This window comes from Haemorhous mexicanus, chromosome 4 (genome assembly GCF_027477595.1).
Source record: "Haemorhous mexicanus isolate bHaeMex1 chromosome 4, bHaeMex1.pri, whole genome shotgun sequence".
NCBI lineage: Eukaryota > Metazoa > Chordata > Aves > Passeriformes > Fringillidae > Haemorhous > Haemorhous mexicanus.
This window is the reverse complement of record NC_082344.1, coordinates 36,982,099-37,002,407: the sequence shown is the minus strand read 5'-3', so window position 1 is coordinate 37,002,407 and position 20,309 is coordinate 36,982,099. Positions and strand designations below refer to the sequence as shown.

At 34.7% G+C, this 20,309-nt stretch overlaps 1 protein-coding gene across 1 annotated transcript in view; it reads left to right on the top strand.

The window, feature by feature from the left end:
• FSTL5 (follistatin like 5) overlaps positions 1 to 20,309 on the top strand; it is a 269,724-nt gene that overhangs the window by 162,276 nt on the left and 87,139 nt on the right. Inside the window, exon 7 of the mRNA XM_059844470.1 lies at positions 20,021 to 20,187. Coding sequence (XP_059700453.1) covers positions 20,021 to 20,187 — 167 coding nt within the window. The remainder of the gene's footprint in view (positions 1 to 20,020; positions 20,188 to 20,309) is intronic.

Here is a 20,309-nt window from a genome sequence, read left to right as displayed (position 1 = left end):
TTTTCTGGTTTAGAACAAATGTGTATCTACTGCAGTATCTTCATTGTAAGAGTGCTTATGGAAGATTGGTAAGAAGCAAAATCATATAAGTTTCTTCTAAAATATTTTCTCTTTTTTAGATATTTTTTTTCCTCTCAGGCTGCCCCTCTTTAATATCTTTTGATGGATGCCTCACTCATAGGTTTGTTTGCTTTTTTGGACCCATGTGGAATTAACATCTTCAATATTCTGCTTCAGAGACACAATGTAATGTGTCCTAGATACAAGTGTTATCTTTTTTTTTTCTTCATTCTACACACCTCCTGTTTAGTTTATTAAGTTGTGTATGATAAGAAACCTTGAAGAATTGTTCCATGTTTTTCTCTGAAGCAGTTTTGTTGTGTTTGTTTGTTTTTATTTTTTCTTTAAGTTCCTTAAGACATATCTTTGTAGCCATCTCTTTTCCATTCTGAAATTCCCCAGTCATTTAACAGTTGCTTGTATGGAAGACCTCCCACATCTTCAGTCATTCTTGATGTGTTTCTCTGTTCTTTTTCAAGTTTTTCTGGAAGTTTTTTTTTTTCCAGAGGGAGGGACATAAAGCAAACAGTCAAGTTTCTCAGGCAACAGTGCCATAGGATTTCTTTTCCTGAGTACTGGTCTTTACCTCATAATTCCTTTTATTGTCATATTGCCAGGAATGAGTAGATGTTTTCATAAAACTGCAAAGTGTGCTCTAAAGCCTGTGTGCTCAATACCTGAGAAATGCTAACTAGTGGAGAGCCTATCATTCTGTAAGCAAGGTTTGACACTTTTTAAATTTTCTTCATGCCATACTTTCCATAATGAATTAGGTATTTTGAATTTGGCATGCCAGTATCATAGGTAAGGTCTTAAAGCAAATCAGCTTTTATGTTTGCTACCTAAACTACCCAGTAAGTTGTTGTCAAGACATTCTGTCCCAGAAAAACTTATTGCTTTATTTTCTTTCCACTTCTCTTGGATGATGTTGAGCAATGTGAGTTTCAGTGGAGGTCCAGGTGCAACTCCACTGGTGACTTCTCTTCCTAAGCGACCTGCCAACAGATTTCCAAAGCTGGCGTCTGAGAAGGGCTAGACAATACTGTGAGTAGGACTGTATGATACAGGACTGAAGTGCAAAGAGTCACAGCTCAATCCCATCTGTCTTTAGGAGGTGCTTTAACCTTTGTGCTGATCTCCTTAGATGCATAGCCCATTGCCTGCTTTGGTCTTGGGGCAACATAACAGATATGCGAAGTTGAGAGCAGAATATCCACAGTCCTTGTTCTCAGAATATGTCACTGAGCTCAACAAGAAGTCTTGGTCCTTTGGACAAACATTTGATCTTAAGAGGAGTAGAATTCTCCTCAGTGAATAACAAAAATTAGAAGGCTCTGTACAGTCAGGTAACAGAGCCTACCTTGAGTTCTGCTTGCTTTCATTTTCCCCTCTAAATGTAAATAGGCACTTCAGCCAGCTGATGGAGTTTTCAGAATCTCTTTCGTACTAAAACAGCTTTCATTTATTCTTGTTTCTGTGTTAAAGATTTCTGTGAAGAGCTGCTTCATAACTCTAGTCTGATGATTTCAGGGAAGCATTGAATAACAGTTGCATGGACCCCTCCTTTTTATGTGGAAATATAGTAGTTCTGCTATGCTTTAGGCTTTCTAACCACATTCACAGTTCAGCTAATTTAATCCTGAATTACTATTTTAGAATACTGGCTTCTCATTCTCCTGACATAACTGGATGAGGAGATGGTTTTTACAAAATTTGGTTATTTAAAAACTCAAGAATAGTTCAGAGATCTAAAATGTTAAGAAATTCTATTACTATTCTGGGAAAAAGCCTTGAAATTTGAAAGTGAAATGAAGGTACACAATAAATAAAATTGGCAAATTATTGCATTTATAAACTGAGAGCTTCATGCATAAAACAGTGAATTACCAGGCCTGTCAACTCTCCTCTTAAAATTCCCATTTCATTATTGATTAGTTCCAGAAATATTTCATAGATTGAAGCATTTTAAGTGTTTCATTTTAGGCAACAGCAAATGTGCAGTATTGGTGTTCATCATCTGTATTTGCAATAAACAGGAGCACTAAATTTGGATCTATACTAGTAAAATTACTTGAAAATATTTATGCTGACTCCTAGCATTTAGATAAAATGGTTTTGCTTGAACTAGTCATGTGCAAATACAATAAGCATACAGAAATTGATTTTTGCATAAACTCCTGTTTTTGTTTAGACAAATTTAGCAACATATTGTACGATAAATGAGGTCAAAACCAATTATCACCCTTACTTCAATGAATTAACACTTCCGTGTTCTCTGGATAGGAAAGCTGTGTTTAACACTCAGCTTCCTTTTCTGTGAAATTTCATTTCAAGAGAAAACCAGAAAACATTATAAGGAGTAATGGACTAGATGTCTTTTTAATTATGTGTTATTCCTAATGCACATTACTGGCTGTTCTTACCCAAATACCATTTTTTCCTAAGTTATTGCCATATATACTTTTGCAATATAAAGTAAAAGTATAGCTTATAACAAAATTTGTTCTCTGCCTAAATATTTGGCTATTTTAACTTGTTCATCATTATGACTTCATTGCAAAAGGATGGTTTAGATTTGCAGATGTTTTGAGATTCATTGTAACTATTCAATTGTTAATCACATTTACCTTAATCATTTTTACCTTAAGGTACTTTCAAACTTCTACAATGATGGAATTTTTGTGTATGAAGCAATTTTTTTTTGGCTTGCAAAGAGAGGGCATTTGATAATATTTGAGAAATTATATCCTTTGCTTCCCTATGCTTTAATAGATCCCACAGAACCAAGGAATGGCAAAAACTCATTGCTTTTTGGATAATGTATAGGTCAAGCACTGAATATTTATGCTGCAAGTTAATGAAAAATAGTTGAGTTACCTTTGAACCAACTACTTTAGATAAAAAAGTGGAGTGCAAAACATAGTATGCATGATCTAATCCACAGCAATCTCCAGCAGGAAAATATGACTTATTCTAACTAAACAAGACATTTTGGATATCTTTATACTCCACAGTGGACCCACTTTGAGCATTTGACTAGTAAGTTTTTCTGAGGTCATGTGTTATTCACTGAGACATCATAAATTTCAAATTATTTCTTTGACAGCAACTGGAAAGTAGGTAAATAATGATAGCACTGGTGGCAAAAGTTGCTGAAGAGACAAATTACACAAGGAGGCAGTTTGGTACAGTGATGGATAGAGTGAAATAAATTTGCTAAACAAAAAGATGTAGAAAGAGGCTGTAGATGACAACCACTCCCTCAGAACCTGAGTCTGAAAGGCATGATCCTTGGTCATTTCTCTTGGCCAGCACCAAATAACTGGGGAGTCCCTGGCAGAATTAGTTCATGATGCTTGTAGAAAGACAAGAGACTGTGGCTGCTCTTAGGCCTCCAGTTACTTAGATCAATTTGGAGATTCATATACTCTGGAGATTTAAATCCATGCAAGCTGGGCTTTCACTAGTGCTAGATGCTGGGATTTTTACTGATATCCTCCTTTTATTATAATTTATAATTCAAGTCTTTAAATTAAGGTATTAAAAGAAGTTTGTCTCTACTTGACTTTTTGTTACTGCATTATGAAATTTTAATTATCTTTGCTCGTATGCCTTGGTTCTGTCTCATTTGATGAAGAGAATGGAGAATCATAAGTAAAGTGCAAAAATAGCTTTTGTCTGTTAAAACTTCTGTGTCGTTTATTATTAGCGCTGAACAGTGTTTAATGAACAAGACAGATAATTAAAATAAGAAAAAAGAGAAAACTGATGGTAAACAGATGTGTGTTTTTAAGTGGAAAAATTGCCTTTACTTTTGAGTCAAAACTCCCAACTAGTGCAATGCATCAGACTAATAGTTTATTCAATGTAGATTAATTTTTTAGCTGGACATGATTGCATATTCCTCATGTTCAGGATAAAGGATGCATTTTCAGAGGTTCTGAGTAGTCTTAGATGAAACTGGAGTAAACTGAAGCTGTACTTTGAGCAAATGAAATGGTATCCAGGTGAAGAACAGTATCATGCTGGGAAGCTAGGCCTGTTGAACACTTGGACAGTTTGACCTTCCTTTGGCTCACTTCCCATGCCTCTACTGCGTGTTGTCACTATTGCTGCTCCCTGGACTCACACTGGGACGTGGAGTCATGCTGGCAGAGTTTGTAAAACATGTAGATGTCCCTTCAAAGCTCTTGATGAAGACTTGAGGGATACTGTTAAGAGCTTTTCAGAAATCCATCTGGGCTTCACAGACTGGATCACCTTTGCCTTTTGCAACCCCAACCACTAGCATTAATAATTCAGATTTTTCACAGACTACATCAGAATGGGATTATTGAAGTGCAGAACATATCAGAGGGGAATTTCAGGCATTTGTCCAAACTACTTTATTCACGTTCCATTTGTGGTCTACCTGAATCCTTGGCTGTAAAGCTGATTTCTAGCCAGCTGAATCCCTGTATTTTTACACGGACTTATTCTGTCCCTGTGTAAGACTTTTCATTTGTCTTAGTAGAATGTCACAGTTTTTCAGCCCGTTCCTTCTGTATATAAAGTTCCCTCTGAAGGACAATCTTGTAGAAGTCTGCTTCCTGATCCTCTGAATTTGGTGGCTGCTGCAAGATTTCTGAGTGTCCATTTTGTCCTGTCAGCCAAATCACTAATGGAAACATTAAACAATATTGAAACCACTTGTAGTAAGTTGACCTTTAGTCTGTGAAATGCTGACCTTTTGAGCCTGAAGGCAGGGTAAGGTACTTGCAGTTCAGTCATGCTATCCACACCTCCCTGAGTGGGGTTCAGCTGCGCTCTGAGTGAGTGAATCGAAGCCTGACTAGAGTAAATGAGGTTCACTACTCTTGTATTAACCATATTGCTCATCTTTTCTTAGTAGAAACCAGGTCAGGCCTAAATTCATGGGTACAGTCTGCCAAGTGTTCCCCACACAAAGCTGTATAGGTACAGCTTTTTCACATCTCTAGGAAGTCCTCTGGTGTTAACCCCAGTCTGTCTTTACAGGCTGCTAATTCACTAACATTGTATTTTTAAAATTTTTTTATAAAATTAAAGTTCATTCTTTAGCAGTCTCTGTGTCTGAATTTGCCATCACCACAGGGTGCATAATTTAAATGGATTTATTCAGAGTTTAAAAATTGCCATGTAGTTTTGTCATATAACACCATTCATGAATACTTATATGTGCAACTGTTAATGAAAAATATTATTTTCAACTTTAAGGCATTCTTTTTTTTTGTCATTGCTAATTTCCAGGACTGGGTGAACCTTGTGCTAGTGATGTGTTAAACATTTACAATTCATCTTATAATGAATCATAATTGGCTTTATTCCTCATTAGAATTCCTGTGAGGATTTAGAAAATGTAGTGTATAATCCTCCCTTATGTTTATTGGTATTATAAACCTCTTGTGCATGCTCCAAACTGAAATGTCTTTGTTTGGAAGTGGTCAGTCATCATGGTTTATTATTTGTATCTTAAGGTTTTAAAGACATTTTAAAGAAAAGTACTATCAGTGGTTGTCAATGAATACAGCTGATAATAAAGCATCAGTGTGAGGTGTCTTTTAGAGCTAAATTTGTCCTGAAGGTGGGAGTGTTTGTTTCATCCTTGGCTTTTTTCAACATCGCCTTTTAACCCTATAATTGTTTACCTAGAGCTATATTTACTACATGAAATTCAATTATATCCCATTCATGTAGAACGTAAGGGCAAAGTTATGGCAGAGGCATTTGTGAAGGTTAAGGAAAGAGAGTCTGTAGTCACTGGTTTAAGCTTGCCAATCAGCAGCTTTCACAACAGCTGGAATGCTCCTGGAAATTAAAAGCTGTTGAAATTATCCAAAGTAGAAACTGAATATAGTCTACTATTAAAAATTGTCTTTAATATCAGGTCTTTTGTTCATAAATTGTTTTGCTCATCCATCCCAGATTGAGATCAAAAGTGAGATTAAGGATAGATAAACTGATTTGTAGTGACTGACTTATTGGCAGAATTTTAGTTTATATTTCACTGCTGATACAGCTTGTGGAGAATATCTGGTCTTTTGTCTGCCAGATGAGTAACAGGGGACCTAGGGAAAATCTCTCTCTCCAGGAAGATGTGGGCTGAGAAAACGAATGCAGATGGTGATGTCCAGTGGAGTTGGGAAAAAGTGAAGGGACATGTACAAGCTGAGGTGAACTTCTTAGTAGATGACAAACAGTTAGGTGGGAGTTGTGTAATAGTTGAAACAAACTACATATATTGGTGTAAGCAGCCCAAGAAAGTGAGTAGAATCCGCTTGAGGAAACCAAAGAAACTGACACTTGGACTGAGTGTAAAACTTGAAATCCATGTTAAAAAATATGTTACAGTTTGCAGGGATGGGAGTGTCTGTGGAAATCAAGATGACTGAAATGTAGTTTTTATTATAAAGAAGCTATCCATTTTTTTGATTTAATACACATTCTGATTAAATTTTCTAAATTTTGTATAGAACTTCCAAGAGGTTTTTAATTTTCCTGGTCCTATTTCACCTTAGAAAATCCTGCCTTTATTTCATATATTTCATATATATTTCATTTTATTATGAAGTTGTTCATAAGTAAACTTGCTATATGTATGAGAAGGTAGACATATACCAGAACTTCATCCTTTACATTTGTGCTTATATGTTTGGATTAAATGTGTAGTTATCATAATTACTACTATTGTTTTCCTCTGACAGCAGTGGTTTAATCTCTATCCATAAAAAAGGTGTACATTTTTCAGATTTAAAACATAGTAATCAATATGATTTTCATAGATTTGAACAACTCAAGAGTTTTTAGTTTAGTAGTCATAATGAATTAATATCTGAGATCTACATTTTTTTTAGTTTTTTTTTTTTCTTTCAAGAAAAAAAGGTAGTCATTTTAGTAATTTGATTTGGGATATATTTTCTTTGGGTTGGTTTGGTTTTCTTCTTTAACATCACCTTAGTATAAAAACATGATGACAGGATTTTATTTTCCTTCTTCATTGGAAAATACTCCCTCCATTCGAAATTAGGGTATTCTTTAGATTAAAGCAGTGAAATTGCTGAGTTCTTCAGCTAACAGCCCAGCTAATGCTCTTCTATATTCCTTTTCTTCCAGGGTAGTTTACTCTCCTGACTCATTATGGTAGTGTTGCCACCATCAACTACCTCTGGCCAGGCAATTTTGTATTGATGAGTGCTAAAACAATATTATCACTATATGCTTGTCTGGTGTTTTTTCCTTGTGCTATTGACCACTATCAGTTACAGGATACTTTTGTTCTGACCACATGGATTTATTTATCTGATTAGGGTGGCTTTATCATAAAGCTGTGTTACTGCAATAGATCATGTACTGCGCTTCTAGAGCTACAGATTCTTCTTGATGTTCCAAATTCAGACTACATTTGGAGCTTAGACTGCAAACTTTAATCCATGTGTTATGTGTCCCATTGTGCTTGTGTCCCAGCCTTGTGTGTATATCCCATTCGAACACAGTCTGCAGTCATTCTTTGTGAAAAGTGTTATCAAGAGGAAGCATTTTTCCATATCAGGAATTTATCAGCAGACATTGAATAGGAATTTCTATATTTCAGAAGTTGTATCTTCCCATATCTGAAGCCTGATGTGATGGCTCAGCACCATAAGTCCAGATTTTGAGGGATTGTCAAGAAAAGAGTGATCTGGAGTAGGGGGAAGTGAGACTAAGTTTGATTTTCTAAAACTTTGTGAAAACTTTAAAAAAAAGTTTAAATCTACATCTGCAATATGCATTGGCACGTTCTGTGAATGACTGAAAAGATAAACTGTGAAACTGTTCAGTCTTGGATGGGATGGTGGGAAAGCTCATATTTCAGCTTAGGAAGTGTTCTAGAGATGACAGGACTTGACACTGTAGACAGCTGAATGCTGTTGCAGGTCTTGTCAAAATGCTATGCAGGAAAATCTAGAAAGAGTGATCTAATAGGTGGTTTCTAGAATCTTTGTTTTATAAAGGTTTAAAAGCCATGGTGACACATGGTGACTGGGTCCATAGAAGATAGCTTCTGCAGGATGCCATAGAGAGACATAATTGCAAATATTGTCATGTCTTTTATACAACAATGGAAAAGTCTGAATAGTTTCTAGTATCAATTTATATTGGCTAACATTTATACTTGTGATTGGTGTTTTGAAAACAATTTTTTTCTTATTTGGAACAAACTGAGAATTCAGTAGCAATAGAAGACAATCTGGTTAATATACTTGTATTTAATTGTGTATGCTCCTCCTATTCTGACAGCGAGTTATACTCTGGTAGTATCTTCTAAAGGGTGTATTACTTCTTAGATTAAGATTTAAATCTGAACAAAATATCTGGGATAAATTGTTTGGTGAAAAATAAAGTGCTTATTGTCCTGTTCTCCCTGTTGTCCAGACTAGCATGCTTACCAGAACACTGGAGCTCCCACCTGGCCATATAGGAGGAGATGTGCATTTGGGACAGGCACATCTTGCCCAGAATTCAGGCAGGAAGTGGCAAGGGTGCATACCTGCAAACTCTAATGGGTTAGCACGCCAAGTTGTGCTGCCAAGGTCAAGGTAGGCAGAGCTGTGAAGCCTCCTCCCCTCCCTCGCCCAGTGAGTGAGCCAAGTCAGTTCCAGATGTGACAAAAGTGGGTTGATGCTCGCTGCAGTATCTGGAGCTATTGCATAAACAGTACACCTGAATGTATTTAAGAAGGGGCTAGAAGAACTAACAGGATCAGTGGATGTAAATAGTAAGGTAGAAAAACAAAAGGGGAAGTAGGACGAGAGAAATAAAAGATGAGAATAAGAAGAGATGAAATGAAGGGGTGGGGGGAGGGAAAGAAAAAAGCACAGACTAATCTAAACACATCTGACATTCTGTATAGCTGGAAAAGCAGCTAGAAGAAAAAGCAAAGATTTATTAACACTTTTTAAATGAAAGTAAATCAGAGACGTTGTCAAAACACTGATTTTACATATAGCAATCTCATGAGGTTGTGTTCATATACAAATAGGTGTGATTATTGGTTTGCAGATAAACCCTGAGGTCACTGGCTGTCAACCTCCTGGTTTTCTTTCTATCAACTATCATTTTCACATGCTCTTTCTTTTTTTACCTGAAGAGAGATGTTTTTTGAAGCTATTAGTGAAAAATAATCTTTTTGTCTTTTGAATGGAACAGATGACATGAAATTGTAAGCAGTTTTTAAACATTTCTATGGGGAGAAGTATTCTGGTTTTAAGAGTTTTATGCACCATGATGAATTCCACTTTAGTTGGGCTATTTAGAAGCCTTGCTTAGGCTGCTCACAGCTGCAAGTACATCCCAGTTTTGGAAATCTGTAGCTTGATCTGGCCTCATTGCATTTCTTCCTCACTATTCTGTCAAGTTTTTGTTACCACTCATTACATATTCTGGTACATCAGAGGCACATTCAGTGTTCTTTTCAGCAGAATGATCTCTTTGTAGTACTTGTTTCTGTCTCCATCATTCCAAAACTGAAACATAAGATACTAAATTTATAAATTATCCAAAACTCAAATGAATAAATGCAAGGGTATAAATAATTTTTTTGAAACAAACCAAACCACACTGGTATTTAACTGAAGGAACATAAAAAAATAAGGAAAATAAAGACCTTTTCCTGAACAATTTCTCCCTTACTAACTAAATATAATCATAATTTCAAGACAATGATATCTGTGCAATCACATATATGCCTATGATGCCAGATCAATGGCACACCCAGCTTAGGGTTTAAAGTTAATGAATGTATTTACAGTGACTGTAGAGAGTTGTCATGTATTTTTTTTTTTACTTTTTTCCATTGATTAGTCACTACAGTAGTCAGCAAATCCAGAAGAAAAATTGTAAAAATATGTTTTAAAATACTCATTTTTGGGGAAGATATTTTCTAGTGCACAGAAATATGTCCCAGAGGAGTTGGTGAAATGCACAGAAACTGACAGCATGCACAGAAGTATCAAATTGAAGCTTTTCAGAAACTTGGTCATGTGTATAAGTTGGTGTTGATGTGATGTTATGAGCAAAACTAGAGAGGTATTTTGGAATTGGTGCATTACATTTGGCAAAAATGAGCAATGCTCCTTCTCAAAAAGAAAAAGGATATGTCATGTTAGTAACGAAATGGAAAAATTTATTCAACCTAAGTAACTTTCAAAATTTTTTCAATTAGTATATTTTTTATATGCCTTTCTCACTCTCTTTTGCATTTTTTTTTCCTCTTTTGAACATCTTTAATGCCTTTCTCATCACCATTGCAAAGACTCAGCACAGTAATTTTGGAAGATTTGAAGTTCAGATATGTGCACCTAAAAATACTAACTTCAGAAAATTAAGCACTGAGATGCTCCAAAAAGTGCTGAGACTAAATTTAACATCCTATCCATGTTGCATCAATACCTGATATGCTTTCTGCTGTTATTTTTTTTTTTAAACTGACACAGTCCAATTCTGCAATGGTTGTTATTAAAAATACACTAGCATAGCAAGAATTATTTTTCTGTTTTAAAAGAAAATATCTGAAACTCAAACACAGGCAGTATTTTTTAGTGACAATGCCAGTGTTGTTGTGGAGAGTCATTCTCCATATTCTGAACAAAGATGCAAATTCTGTGTTGAATTTACAAGGGATATAAGTGTGAAGTATTGAACCCTAAATGAGAAAATTTGTTGCAAGTCCGTGAGGTTTTTTAAGTTCTAATACATCTCATTTGGAGTACACATGCTAATACTGCTCTATGATCTGCTAGATTTTTGTTTTTGCTTTACTTGTGCACAGGGCATTTTTAAACATATACTCTCCTCTTATCTTAAAATTATAAAAAAATACACTTTTTTCACACATTTTTAAAAAGTAGCTATTGCTGCAAGAACAGCTGTGTTTAAGAAATTGTGTTAGAAAATGTTGAAATGCTGTGGATGCACAGTCATTATTCATGTGTGTCTACAGATATGATCATCACTGTCGATGTGATATCACATATGAGGACAGGCATGATTGGAATTTGTAGTTTGGCATATTTTCTTAAACAGTAATGTATCATTTTTTTCAGAGAATTTATCATATTTTCTGGACTGTTGTGGTTTCTGTTATTTTGTAAATATTTTTATGTACAAGTGTTTTAACTATATCTTGCTAATCTTAAGTGTAACCTTTAAAATGGGATCTAAGTCTGAAAATGGGAATAGGTTAACCGAAAATTATTACTTCATTTACTCAGAGAATCTTTTCTAAACATAATTTATAATTACCTTTTGCAGCAACTTTATAGGCTAGAAATATATTGTTGTCTAAGTTGGAATATTGAATCTATAAAAGTTGCAAGTTTATATACACATAAACCTAGGATGCCACGTCTGACTACTTTCAGATCAGCAATTCAAGTAACACACATCAAATCGAATTTTAACCCGTCACAATAGCTTTGAAATTTCCCTTAGGATTCACTGAATGGTGCATGAAATCAGTTACAGAGCATACTGAGAGGATATGTTAAGGTTGGGCAGGCAGTTTCAGTCCACTGAGATGATAGCAGAGACAGGAGGGAGAGAGACTTAATATTTGCCACTTCGTTTGCTGTCTCTTCAAGAGACTTAAAGGCATAAAAGCTGGAATTCCATTCTTCTTCATGAAGAGAAAGAACTAGTCTGTCAGTCAGGATATGCAAAGTTTGGATTGTTTTGCTTATGCCTAATAAATGGCCTGTGAGAAACAGGCTCTCAGCATTACAGGAGTAGATTGCTGATTTCCCTTGCAATGGAAGACATTGAAGCTGTACAGATCAGGAGTTGACTTTCTTGGCCTGGTTTTTCCCTTAGGCTTCCAAAGTTCTCTTAACAATTGAATTCAACTTCACAGGGTTCTCAAAACAACATAGTCTGTAGGGTAGACCCTTTATCCACACTGTTGTAAATATCCTTAACAAATGCAGTAGTGATACTTTTCAAAACATGGTCAGTATTCCTGTAATAAAGATGCTAGAATATAAGGCAAGAACTAATACATATGGATTTTGTGCACTTTTGTGCAAAACACAGGGTCTTGAGGAGGAGTTTGAGTCAATGGGCATAAATTAAATTACTTAAAGTAAGAATAAAATTGAAAACACAGGTATTATGAGCTCAGAAATTTTGTTTTAGCCTAATCCGTTTATGAATTTGAAAATCACAAAAGATGATAATTGCTGATTTTAATAATGATTGCCTACTATTAATTTTTTTAAAAGTTAAAATGCATAATGTATGAACAAAGATATTTAGAGGAAATACTATTAAAATCAATTAAAAATATCAGGGGGGTAAAATTATTTTTCAAGCGATAATACACACTGATAATTCATTCAACTGCATTGCAGTTGATTTACTTGTTTCATTAAAAATGTTAAATTACCTCAAAAGGTGTTCACTTAATTTACTAAATGAACTAACAGTTATAGCTTTCTTTCTGTAAAGGAAAGTTAGAAATCCAATTTCCTGGGTGATTTCCATGTAGAATTAAGAAATATGCTTTAACACTATAAAAACAATTGTACAGGTCCCAGGTCCAGCCAGTCCAATGCTTTGTTTCAATCATGAACTTGAGTTTATGTTTAGAGAAGTGTAAAAAAAATATCATTATAATTTCTCCCAAGTGTTTGTGTGATCGGCACACGTAATCTTCTGGAGTCAATAATAACCTTTGGAAAAGATTTTTTTTTCAGATATATCACTTCCAACTACTGTCCTTCATTTTGAACCTGGCCTCTCAGTTATTTCGATGACTTTCCAGTGTTATAAGAAACAATAAGCCATTGTGCTGTCATGGAAATGCTTTTCCAGCATTTCCATGACATTCATGATTTTGCTGAATTCTATCAAAGCTCTCTGCACCATTAGTATTTTTAAAATAAAAATTCAGGCCTTTCTGATTTTTTTAAATATTTATTTAAACTGCTCCATGCCTTGATCACTCTTATCTTTTCTCTGAGCTTTTACCTACTATGCAGAGGACATAGAGCTGCATATGGTATTCATGCCTACAAATGATGGAGCAAGATTATTTTGGGTTTTGTTTGCTTTTAGTTACTTTACAAAGAATTCCTAATCATTGATTTGAATTTTTCTCTGCTGGAGGGGACAGAGTTGATAAAACTGCTTGTCATCACTTCACTGTTTCTCTCTTGACAAATGAACTTGCAGCCCATTAATCCAAAAGTCTTTCAGCTACTTCCTAGAGTCACAGTCTACAGTAATTCCTCTTCTTCAAAGAACCATTAAATAACAGACTTTGCTTCAATGGTAAGCACTAAGTTCACACATCAATAAACTTCTCATAAATATAATGATCTATAATTTATTTAGCAATTTTATTTATTTCAATCTATTTTAAAGAATTTTATTTAAAGATATTTGCTTCTCTAGTCATTTTTGGTCCTAAAAAATTGAAGATGAAAGCTGTTTCAGCAATAAGCGTTTGATGCTAAATTCACTGAAGCAAGAGGTCAGCTGATATATTCTACTTTATCCTTTATGCTTTTAAAGCCGGAAGCACTCAATGTTTCTAGATATTTGAATAAAAAATACTGTCTTATTGTGAGAGGAAACAGAAACCTTGTGCTTCACATTTGTCTTTCAGAGACGCTTTAAATTCTCCCATAAAGTAAATGTTTTCTTAGGATGCCATACCAATCCCTGTCTGTTAATTTCATTGGCTAGTACTATAAGGAAATGCAGAAATTATTGTCTTTCCTTTCCTGTTTCCTGATATTTTTTTCATGGAATTGGTTCCTACAGGACTTCCTAAAAGCAGGAGCTATTACAATATTATATTTTCAATAAAAAAATGTTTATCAAGTCTCTTGTAAGTGAGGACAAAAGACAAATAAGTGATAATTATATCATTAAGAGCTTTCAGCTTTTTGTAACAACAATACCCTGAATTTCAATCCAAGCTCTGCAGGTAAAACATTAAGGAGTCATGAAAAAATTATTTATGCTTTTCTGTTTGTTTGTTTTTATGGGGTTTTTTGGCATGTTTGTGTGTGTGCTATTAAATGGATTTTGGGAACAGAAAGACTTACTAGCTGGCATAAGATCTTAGAGAACAGGCACTCGTGAACCATGTTCTGTTACTTTTCATACTGAAAAATTCTACTAAATATGTGAATAATATGTTTACAACAAGTTCAAAGCAGAATATACTGCAGATAATGACAAAATTAGTCATGCTAATGTGATGTGTGCTGATTTAAAAATTGCTGTAAAAGAACAGCAAAATGACACTGATGAAAAAGCTTTTGTTACATCATTTTAAGGAAAGTGGGATCAATGCCAGAAGAGTAAAAGGCACATTACTGGCTGCATTTCACCTAATTCAAACTACCAAGAAATGTTATACGTTAAGTACAGAGCTTACTGTAGTTCATAGACAAAAGGCTTTTTGCTTGCTTTTAAAAGTTGTTTTATTTTAAATTAGTTTAGAAATAGGCAAGCATAATAAATACAGGCTTGATGTGGTCCTAATTTTAAATAGTGGGTACCACTTGGTATAATGTTCATTAGTTTAGACTTGGAAGGGTTTTGTGGCTGCTTTGAATAAATACACAGAACTTAAGGAAGCAAATGAGAAGGTTCAAACTGCACATTTGTTAATAGTATTAAATTAATCAAGGCAGCCTACAGTTGAGTAAGAACTTCCTCCCTTCCTCCCTTTAACAACATGATAAATTATAAAGTGATACTGAGTCTACAAATGTACCATCTTCTCATACTTTTTAGCTTTTAAAACCCTTTTTTTCAGAGTGATATTGTGGTTTTTCTTTACTTATCCTGAGACAATAAGGAGCTATTTACCCTCAATAAATTTCATATACTTCAGTGTTTCTCTTCCTAGTAGCCTGACTTGGTCTTCTAAGACCACAAATGGCTTTTATGATTGCATACAATCCCCTACAGGCCATTTGGGCCATCAGAGGAGTTGGAGATTGGATTTTTTCATGTATAGTGAAAGAAGTGAAATAGCCCTGCTTTTGCTATTTATTCTTTAACTTCTTCAGAAAACTCAAATCCAAGTGTAAAAACTCTTTCCCTAAAAGTACTAAATTTAGACCATCAAAATTTCCATTTAAAATAACATGTTCCATGTTATGCACATCTACTTAATATACTTAGGATTAAGAAAAGAGAATTGTTGGTCAAAGCACTGTACAGCTGTCACTATCTTTTTGTTTTTCCTAACAGAGCCCTACTGCCCCACTCTGTTTAAAATGTGCAATGATATGATTTTATCTGTTAACTTACAAGAATATTGATAAAACTTAACTCATACTAAGAATGACAACCCAAGATGTATGACTCTTGAAAACAACAATGCTAAAAATAAGGTTCCATTATTTGTTTATCTGTATGGGTGCTGGAATATTTTTTCAACGTGTCAGCTTTGAAAACTCCTTTTTCCCACCTTTCTCAGTTTAATGACTACATTTTGGTCGAACTGAGAAAATTCAAGCATTGACATTCTAATCTAACTGATCATCATTTGCAGTATTTCTTGATTCAGCTGAAGTGATGTCATTTTGCATTTGATTTGAAGATATTTTTGAAAGGTATCACAAATATATTTATGTTAGAAAATACTTAGAAAATTATAATAGGCAAACTATTTACAATTTTATCTAATTTTAACCGAAGGACAGACAAGAGTAGGTTTATAGCATAGATTGTAGATAAAGAGAAGCAATGAAAAAAAAAAAGTGCTTTCATAATTTTCAGTAAAGCACTTGGGACATTTGCATGTTAGATTCTGTTTAGTCAGATAAAATTGTGGGAGTTAGTAGTGGTAAAATGAATGAGTTGGATGAAGGTGGGATGATATGGGTTCAATGAAACAGGAAAATACCAGTTTGAGGAGTTATTATTGAAGCCCTCCAAACACCATCTAGGAGGCAAACTTTTTTAAAGATTGGCATTGGATAACCTTAAAGCCTGGCACAGTAAAAGTGATGTGAAAATTAATGTTACAACATACAAGTTCTTATACTTGGTTAAGAGTAAGAAATTATACTTGAAGATAGTATAGTCTGTACTTTCCATTAGGCTCTGAGGAACCAGATGAGATCTGTGTGAAAATGTCAATTGCATTGTACAGACGTATTGACTGAAGTCTTTCAGGAAAAGATATGGATTTGTTGATAAATTCCATTTCATTAATCCTAAATATTGTGTAAAGTTTTCTTTCATGTGTTTTAAAGGATAAATTCGAGCTGGATCAAATACAGTGATAACCTGAGAAACAAAAGCAAGGTGGGGGGAGCCAGAAGAACTTGGCTCAGGACCATAAAGCAGCATGAAGGGTAGGGGAGTTAGCAGAATGACTTCAGCAGCCAGGAAATTTACCAAACCCTTTCAACTGTCTCTCAACCAGTGCAGGAATGTCTCGTATTTAAATTACTAGTTTTGATTTGGTTTACTTGGGTGAGTTGGTTGGTTAGTTGGTTGGTTTTGTATTTCCTTTGTTGTTTCAAATCTTTTATATTTTTGAGCCTTTTCAGTAAGTTTTCCTTTTCCCTGGTCAAAGTTCTAAAATGTCTTCCCAACAGTTAATATTTATTCTGCTTTCACTTCTTTTTGTCCTATTTTATAATAGCTTTATTTTATTTCCAACCAGATATTTTTAGACAGTTGTCTGTTGTTTTGTCTCCTAAATGTACTTCTAGCTTTTATTTAAATGTTTGGGTTGCTTTGGTTTAGGTTTTTGTTTGCATTTCTCCCCTTTATCTGAAAGAGTGTTTCCAGTAACTTTTATAATTAAGAACCAGGGATGCGTGTCAGATTGATATTGCATCTGGAGGAGTTACAAACAAACTCATTAATATGGTACACCATAGCACAGGATCCATGTTTCTAAAAATAGCAAGCTATAAAACGTAGTCTCTACTGGCTACTTATAATATTACTGCTCTGTAACCAACAATGCCCATATTTACTTTTTTGTGTGGTGATGGTGTCAGTAAACAGAATTAATTTCGCTTCCAATTTTTCTAAAGCTTTACTCTGCTTTTTCGTTGAATGTTGAATAAGCAAAACGTGTGTGACCAAACTTCAAACAGTTATTATTGATCTACAAAGGCAACATGGAGGGAAAGCTAGAAGTCATCCTAGTCAGGAATATCTCTTAATGACACAACTTCAGTACCTGTGTAAAAAATATTTGCTCTCAGAACCACATATATTTCTTTCAAGGGGGAAAGAAGAGATGGTAAATGCATCATTTAATTCCTGGGCCAATGTTTTATATTTCCAAAGGAATGTCACAGTGCCTGAACTCTGAGACAAGTGCTGTCCTGTGCACCTGGCAGCTTTTTGGACACACCACACCCCTTCCACCCCCAGCAGTGTTTGCCTCTTTCGCTGTGGTTGCAGGAAGTTAATGGGCAGCAATTTTCAGGGACTTACCTGCCAAAGATTCTGCAGCAGGTGCTGCCCCCTAAGCTTGGGGCTTTTTGGGTTGGGCAGTAACTTTTTTTCCCCTCCAGTAAGGAGAAAATATGTGCAATAGTTTTCTCTCAAGAAAATAAGAAAAGCTATAATGTAATTTATATGCCTTTTTCCTATTAAATAATAATAATATGAATATACATCATTGTATAGTTTTATGAAGGCTTTTACATAAATGTTCACTATTTTACAGGAAAGAAGTGATTCTAGGGCATTTATTAAAATAGGGTTTTTTTTCATAACTTTTAAAAAATAGATAGCATCAGTGCATTGAATAGTTCCAGGTAGTACAGCTGTTTCTTCATGTGTTTAAATTCTGCATTTGGCCCTTTTGTTACCATAGTCATGAGATATAAAATTGCAAATAATAAGACAATATATTATATTGAAGACTGAGAATTTTTTCAGAAATTCTTTGGGCGTTTTCTTTGGCAAAATTAGTGTTGTCATCCTATGTTATTATTGTTGGTTTTGTTGTTATTATCATAATTATCTTAATTATTGTTTATAATAAGGCTATCGTTATTGTAAAAACCAAGACAGTTAAAAAAAAACATTTGAACTCTTGGTGTCAGTAAAATAATAGCCTCTCAGTTTTGATTTCAGAAAATCATCTTTGCCTATGTAGGAAATGTTAAGCTTTATATTTGACAGATGCTTTCTTTTCTAGTGTCATCCCCTAATTAAAAATTATAGACATCTGTAACAATGACTGGCCTCATTTATGTAGGAATCCATGGTAATACTGAAGTTGATTGAAAAAAAGACTTTAAAATCTTGTAGAATGTAAATTGCCTGTGTCAGTTCAGCGTGTGAAGGTTAGCAGTTTTCATAGATGGCCCTATAAAATCAGCTGATTTCATGATCCCTCCTTCATGCCTTTCCTAAATTGAATAGTGAATTTGAAATATAGAGATAATATAAATTTGTAAATGAAATATCAGATTACTTACTTCACTTTTGAGATCTTTGCATAGTGAGCTGAGTCAAGAAGCAAAATATGTGTACTATTAGTTGGCTACCAGCAGTTCTGAATCATTCAGTAGCCATGCAGCTATGTCTCACTGTCTGAAAGACAGGGTCACTGAAGAGCCATCTCTTGTAGCACCGAACATGAAGTACTTCTGAGGATGCAGTGTGTTTTAAAAAGTACAGTAAGCAGCAGAAGAATCAATTTAATTTAATTGGTACATTTCATTTTCCTTAGTGTAAGGCATTGTGTCAGGTAATGCATCTAGTTAAAAAAGGTCAGCCTCATTTGGGCACGTCTGGTGGGCACTATCACTCAAGTTTTGAGTCATAGAGCACATTCCTTCTGAAAGAGGAAAGAACCAGGGGGCCTCTCTTTAGAACTAGGTATAAAATTATTATTTTTGATCACAGTTTTAAAGACTTTAATTATTGAACAGCTATGCTTACTTTCATTTGTTCTAATGCTTGCACTTGTAGAGGGGGCTTGGAAGAAGGGCAGGGGCAAGTGTTAATTACAAAGTATTGGTATGAGGCTGAAATGAACCTATGGAAGATCTTAGCTTCCTTACAAGTTCCTTCTTTCCTATAATAAAGGAGTTAATGTCTCTTATATGGAAGTATTTTCATCATTAAAAGGGAATAGACCTATGATGCCTTTTGTAGTTTACTTGAAGAATGAAAGATAAAAACCAGATTTTTCATGCTTTAGCAGCTGAGCGGAAAAAAAAAAATTATTTGAATGATCTTCAGTTCCTATGTAGTTCTTTTTTCTAATATGACAAAATCCTTACAAATATAGAATTTTAGTAAGTTATGTTTAGTCAGGTTCACCACAGGTGAAAAGCTAACTCTCAGCTGATCAGCCTGTAACTTTAAGCAATTACTCAAGAGGGAAGTGTATGCAGTGTTTCATCATTTTGATGTGTATCACTTCTTTTTATGCAAGTGTCCAAATGAGTTCTGGAACACAGAAGTGAAATGGCCTTCTGTTAAAATTGGATCTACTTAGTAAATAGATGAACAGGGAAAGTTTCAAGGTCTGGACTCCTATCACTTACGTCTGAATTTTTTAAAGATTTTTTAAAATATAGACTAATGAGGAATAGCTAGTTAGCCTGAAAATACAGAATAAATGTTCTGACTAGTCCACCGTGCCTGCCTTAACTGTCAGATAACTTCCAGTGTCTGACTTTGGATATGCAGTCATGTGTAATCCAGTCCTACCTCTGGAATTCCCTTTCATGTTAAATGCTGCTTCTTACAGGCTGATACTTGTCAGTCAATTTAATTGAAATGTCACACTGACCTTTATATGAAATACGCTGAACTTACTGGGGTTTTTGGAAGCTCTTTTTACTTTTGTTCCAGTTAAAGTTCTTAAATTGCCAGTATACAAAAAGTTCATGCTAATTAGGCTAGTGAAACTGCCTGCTCATTGATCTTACAAACAATACTTTTTTTTTTGCAGATGTAGTTCAGCTGAATCTGCCTGAAGATCAAAAAATAAGCACCACTGCAGCAACAGTGGGACAGAGTGCTGTCCTAAGTTGTGCCATCCAGGGAACCCTGAGACCTCCCATCATCTGGAAGAGGAACAATGTCATTCTGAACAGCTTAGATTTGGAAGATATCAGTGTAAGTAACAGAAAGTTCTATTTAATAGCTTTTTATCAAAACCTCTCATAAATAATAGAAAAGTGATGCATAACAAGCTACGTACTCCTGATGTTACAAAGGAAAGAAATGGAAATGATACA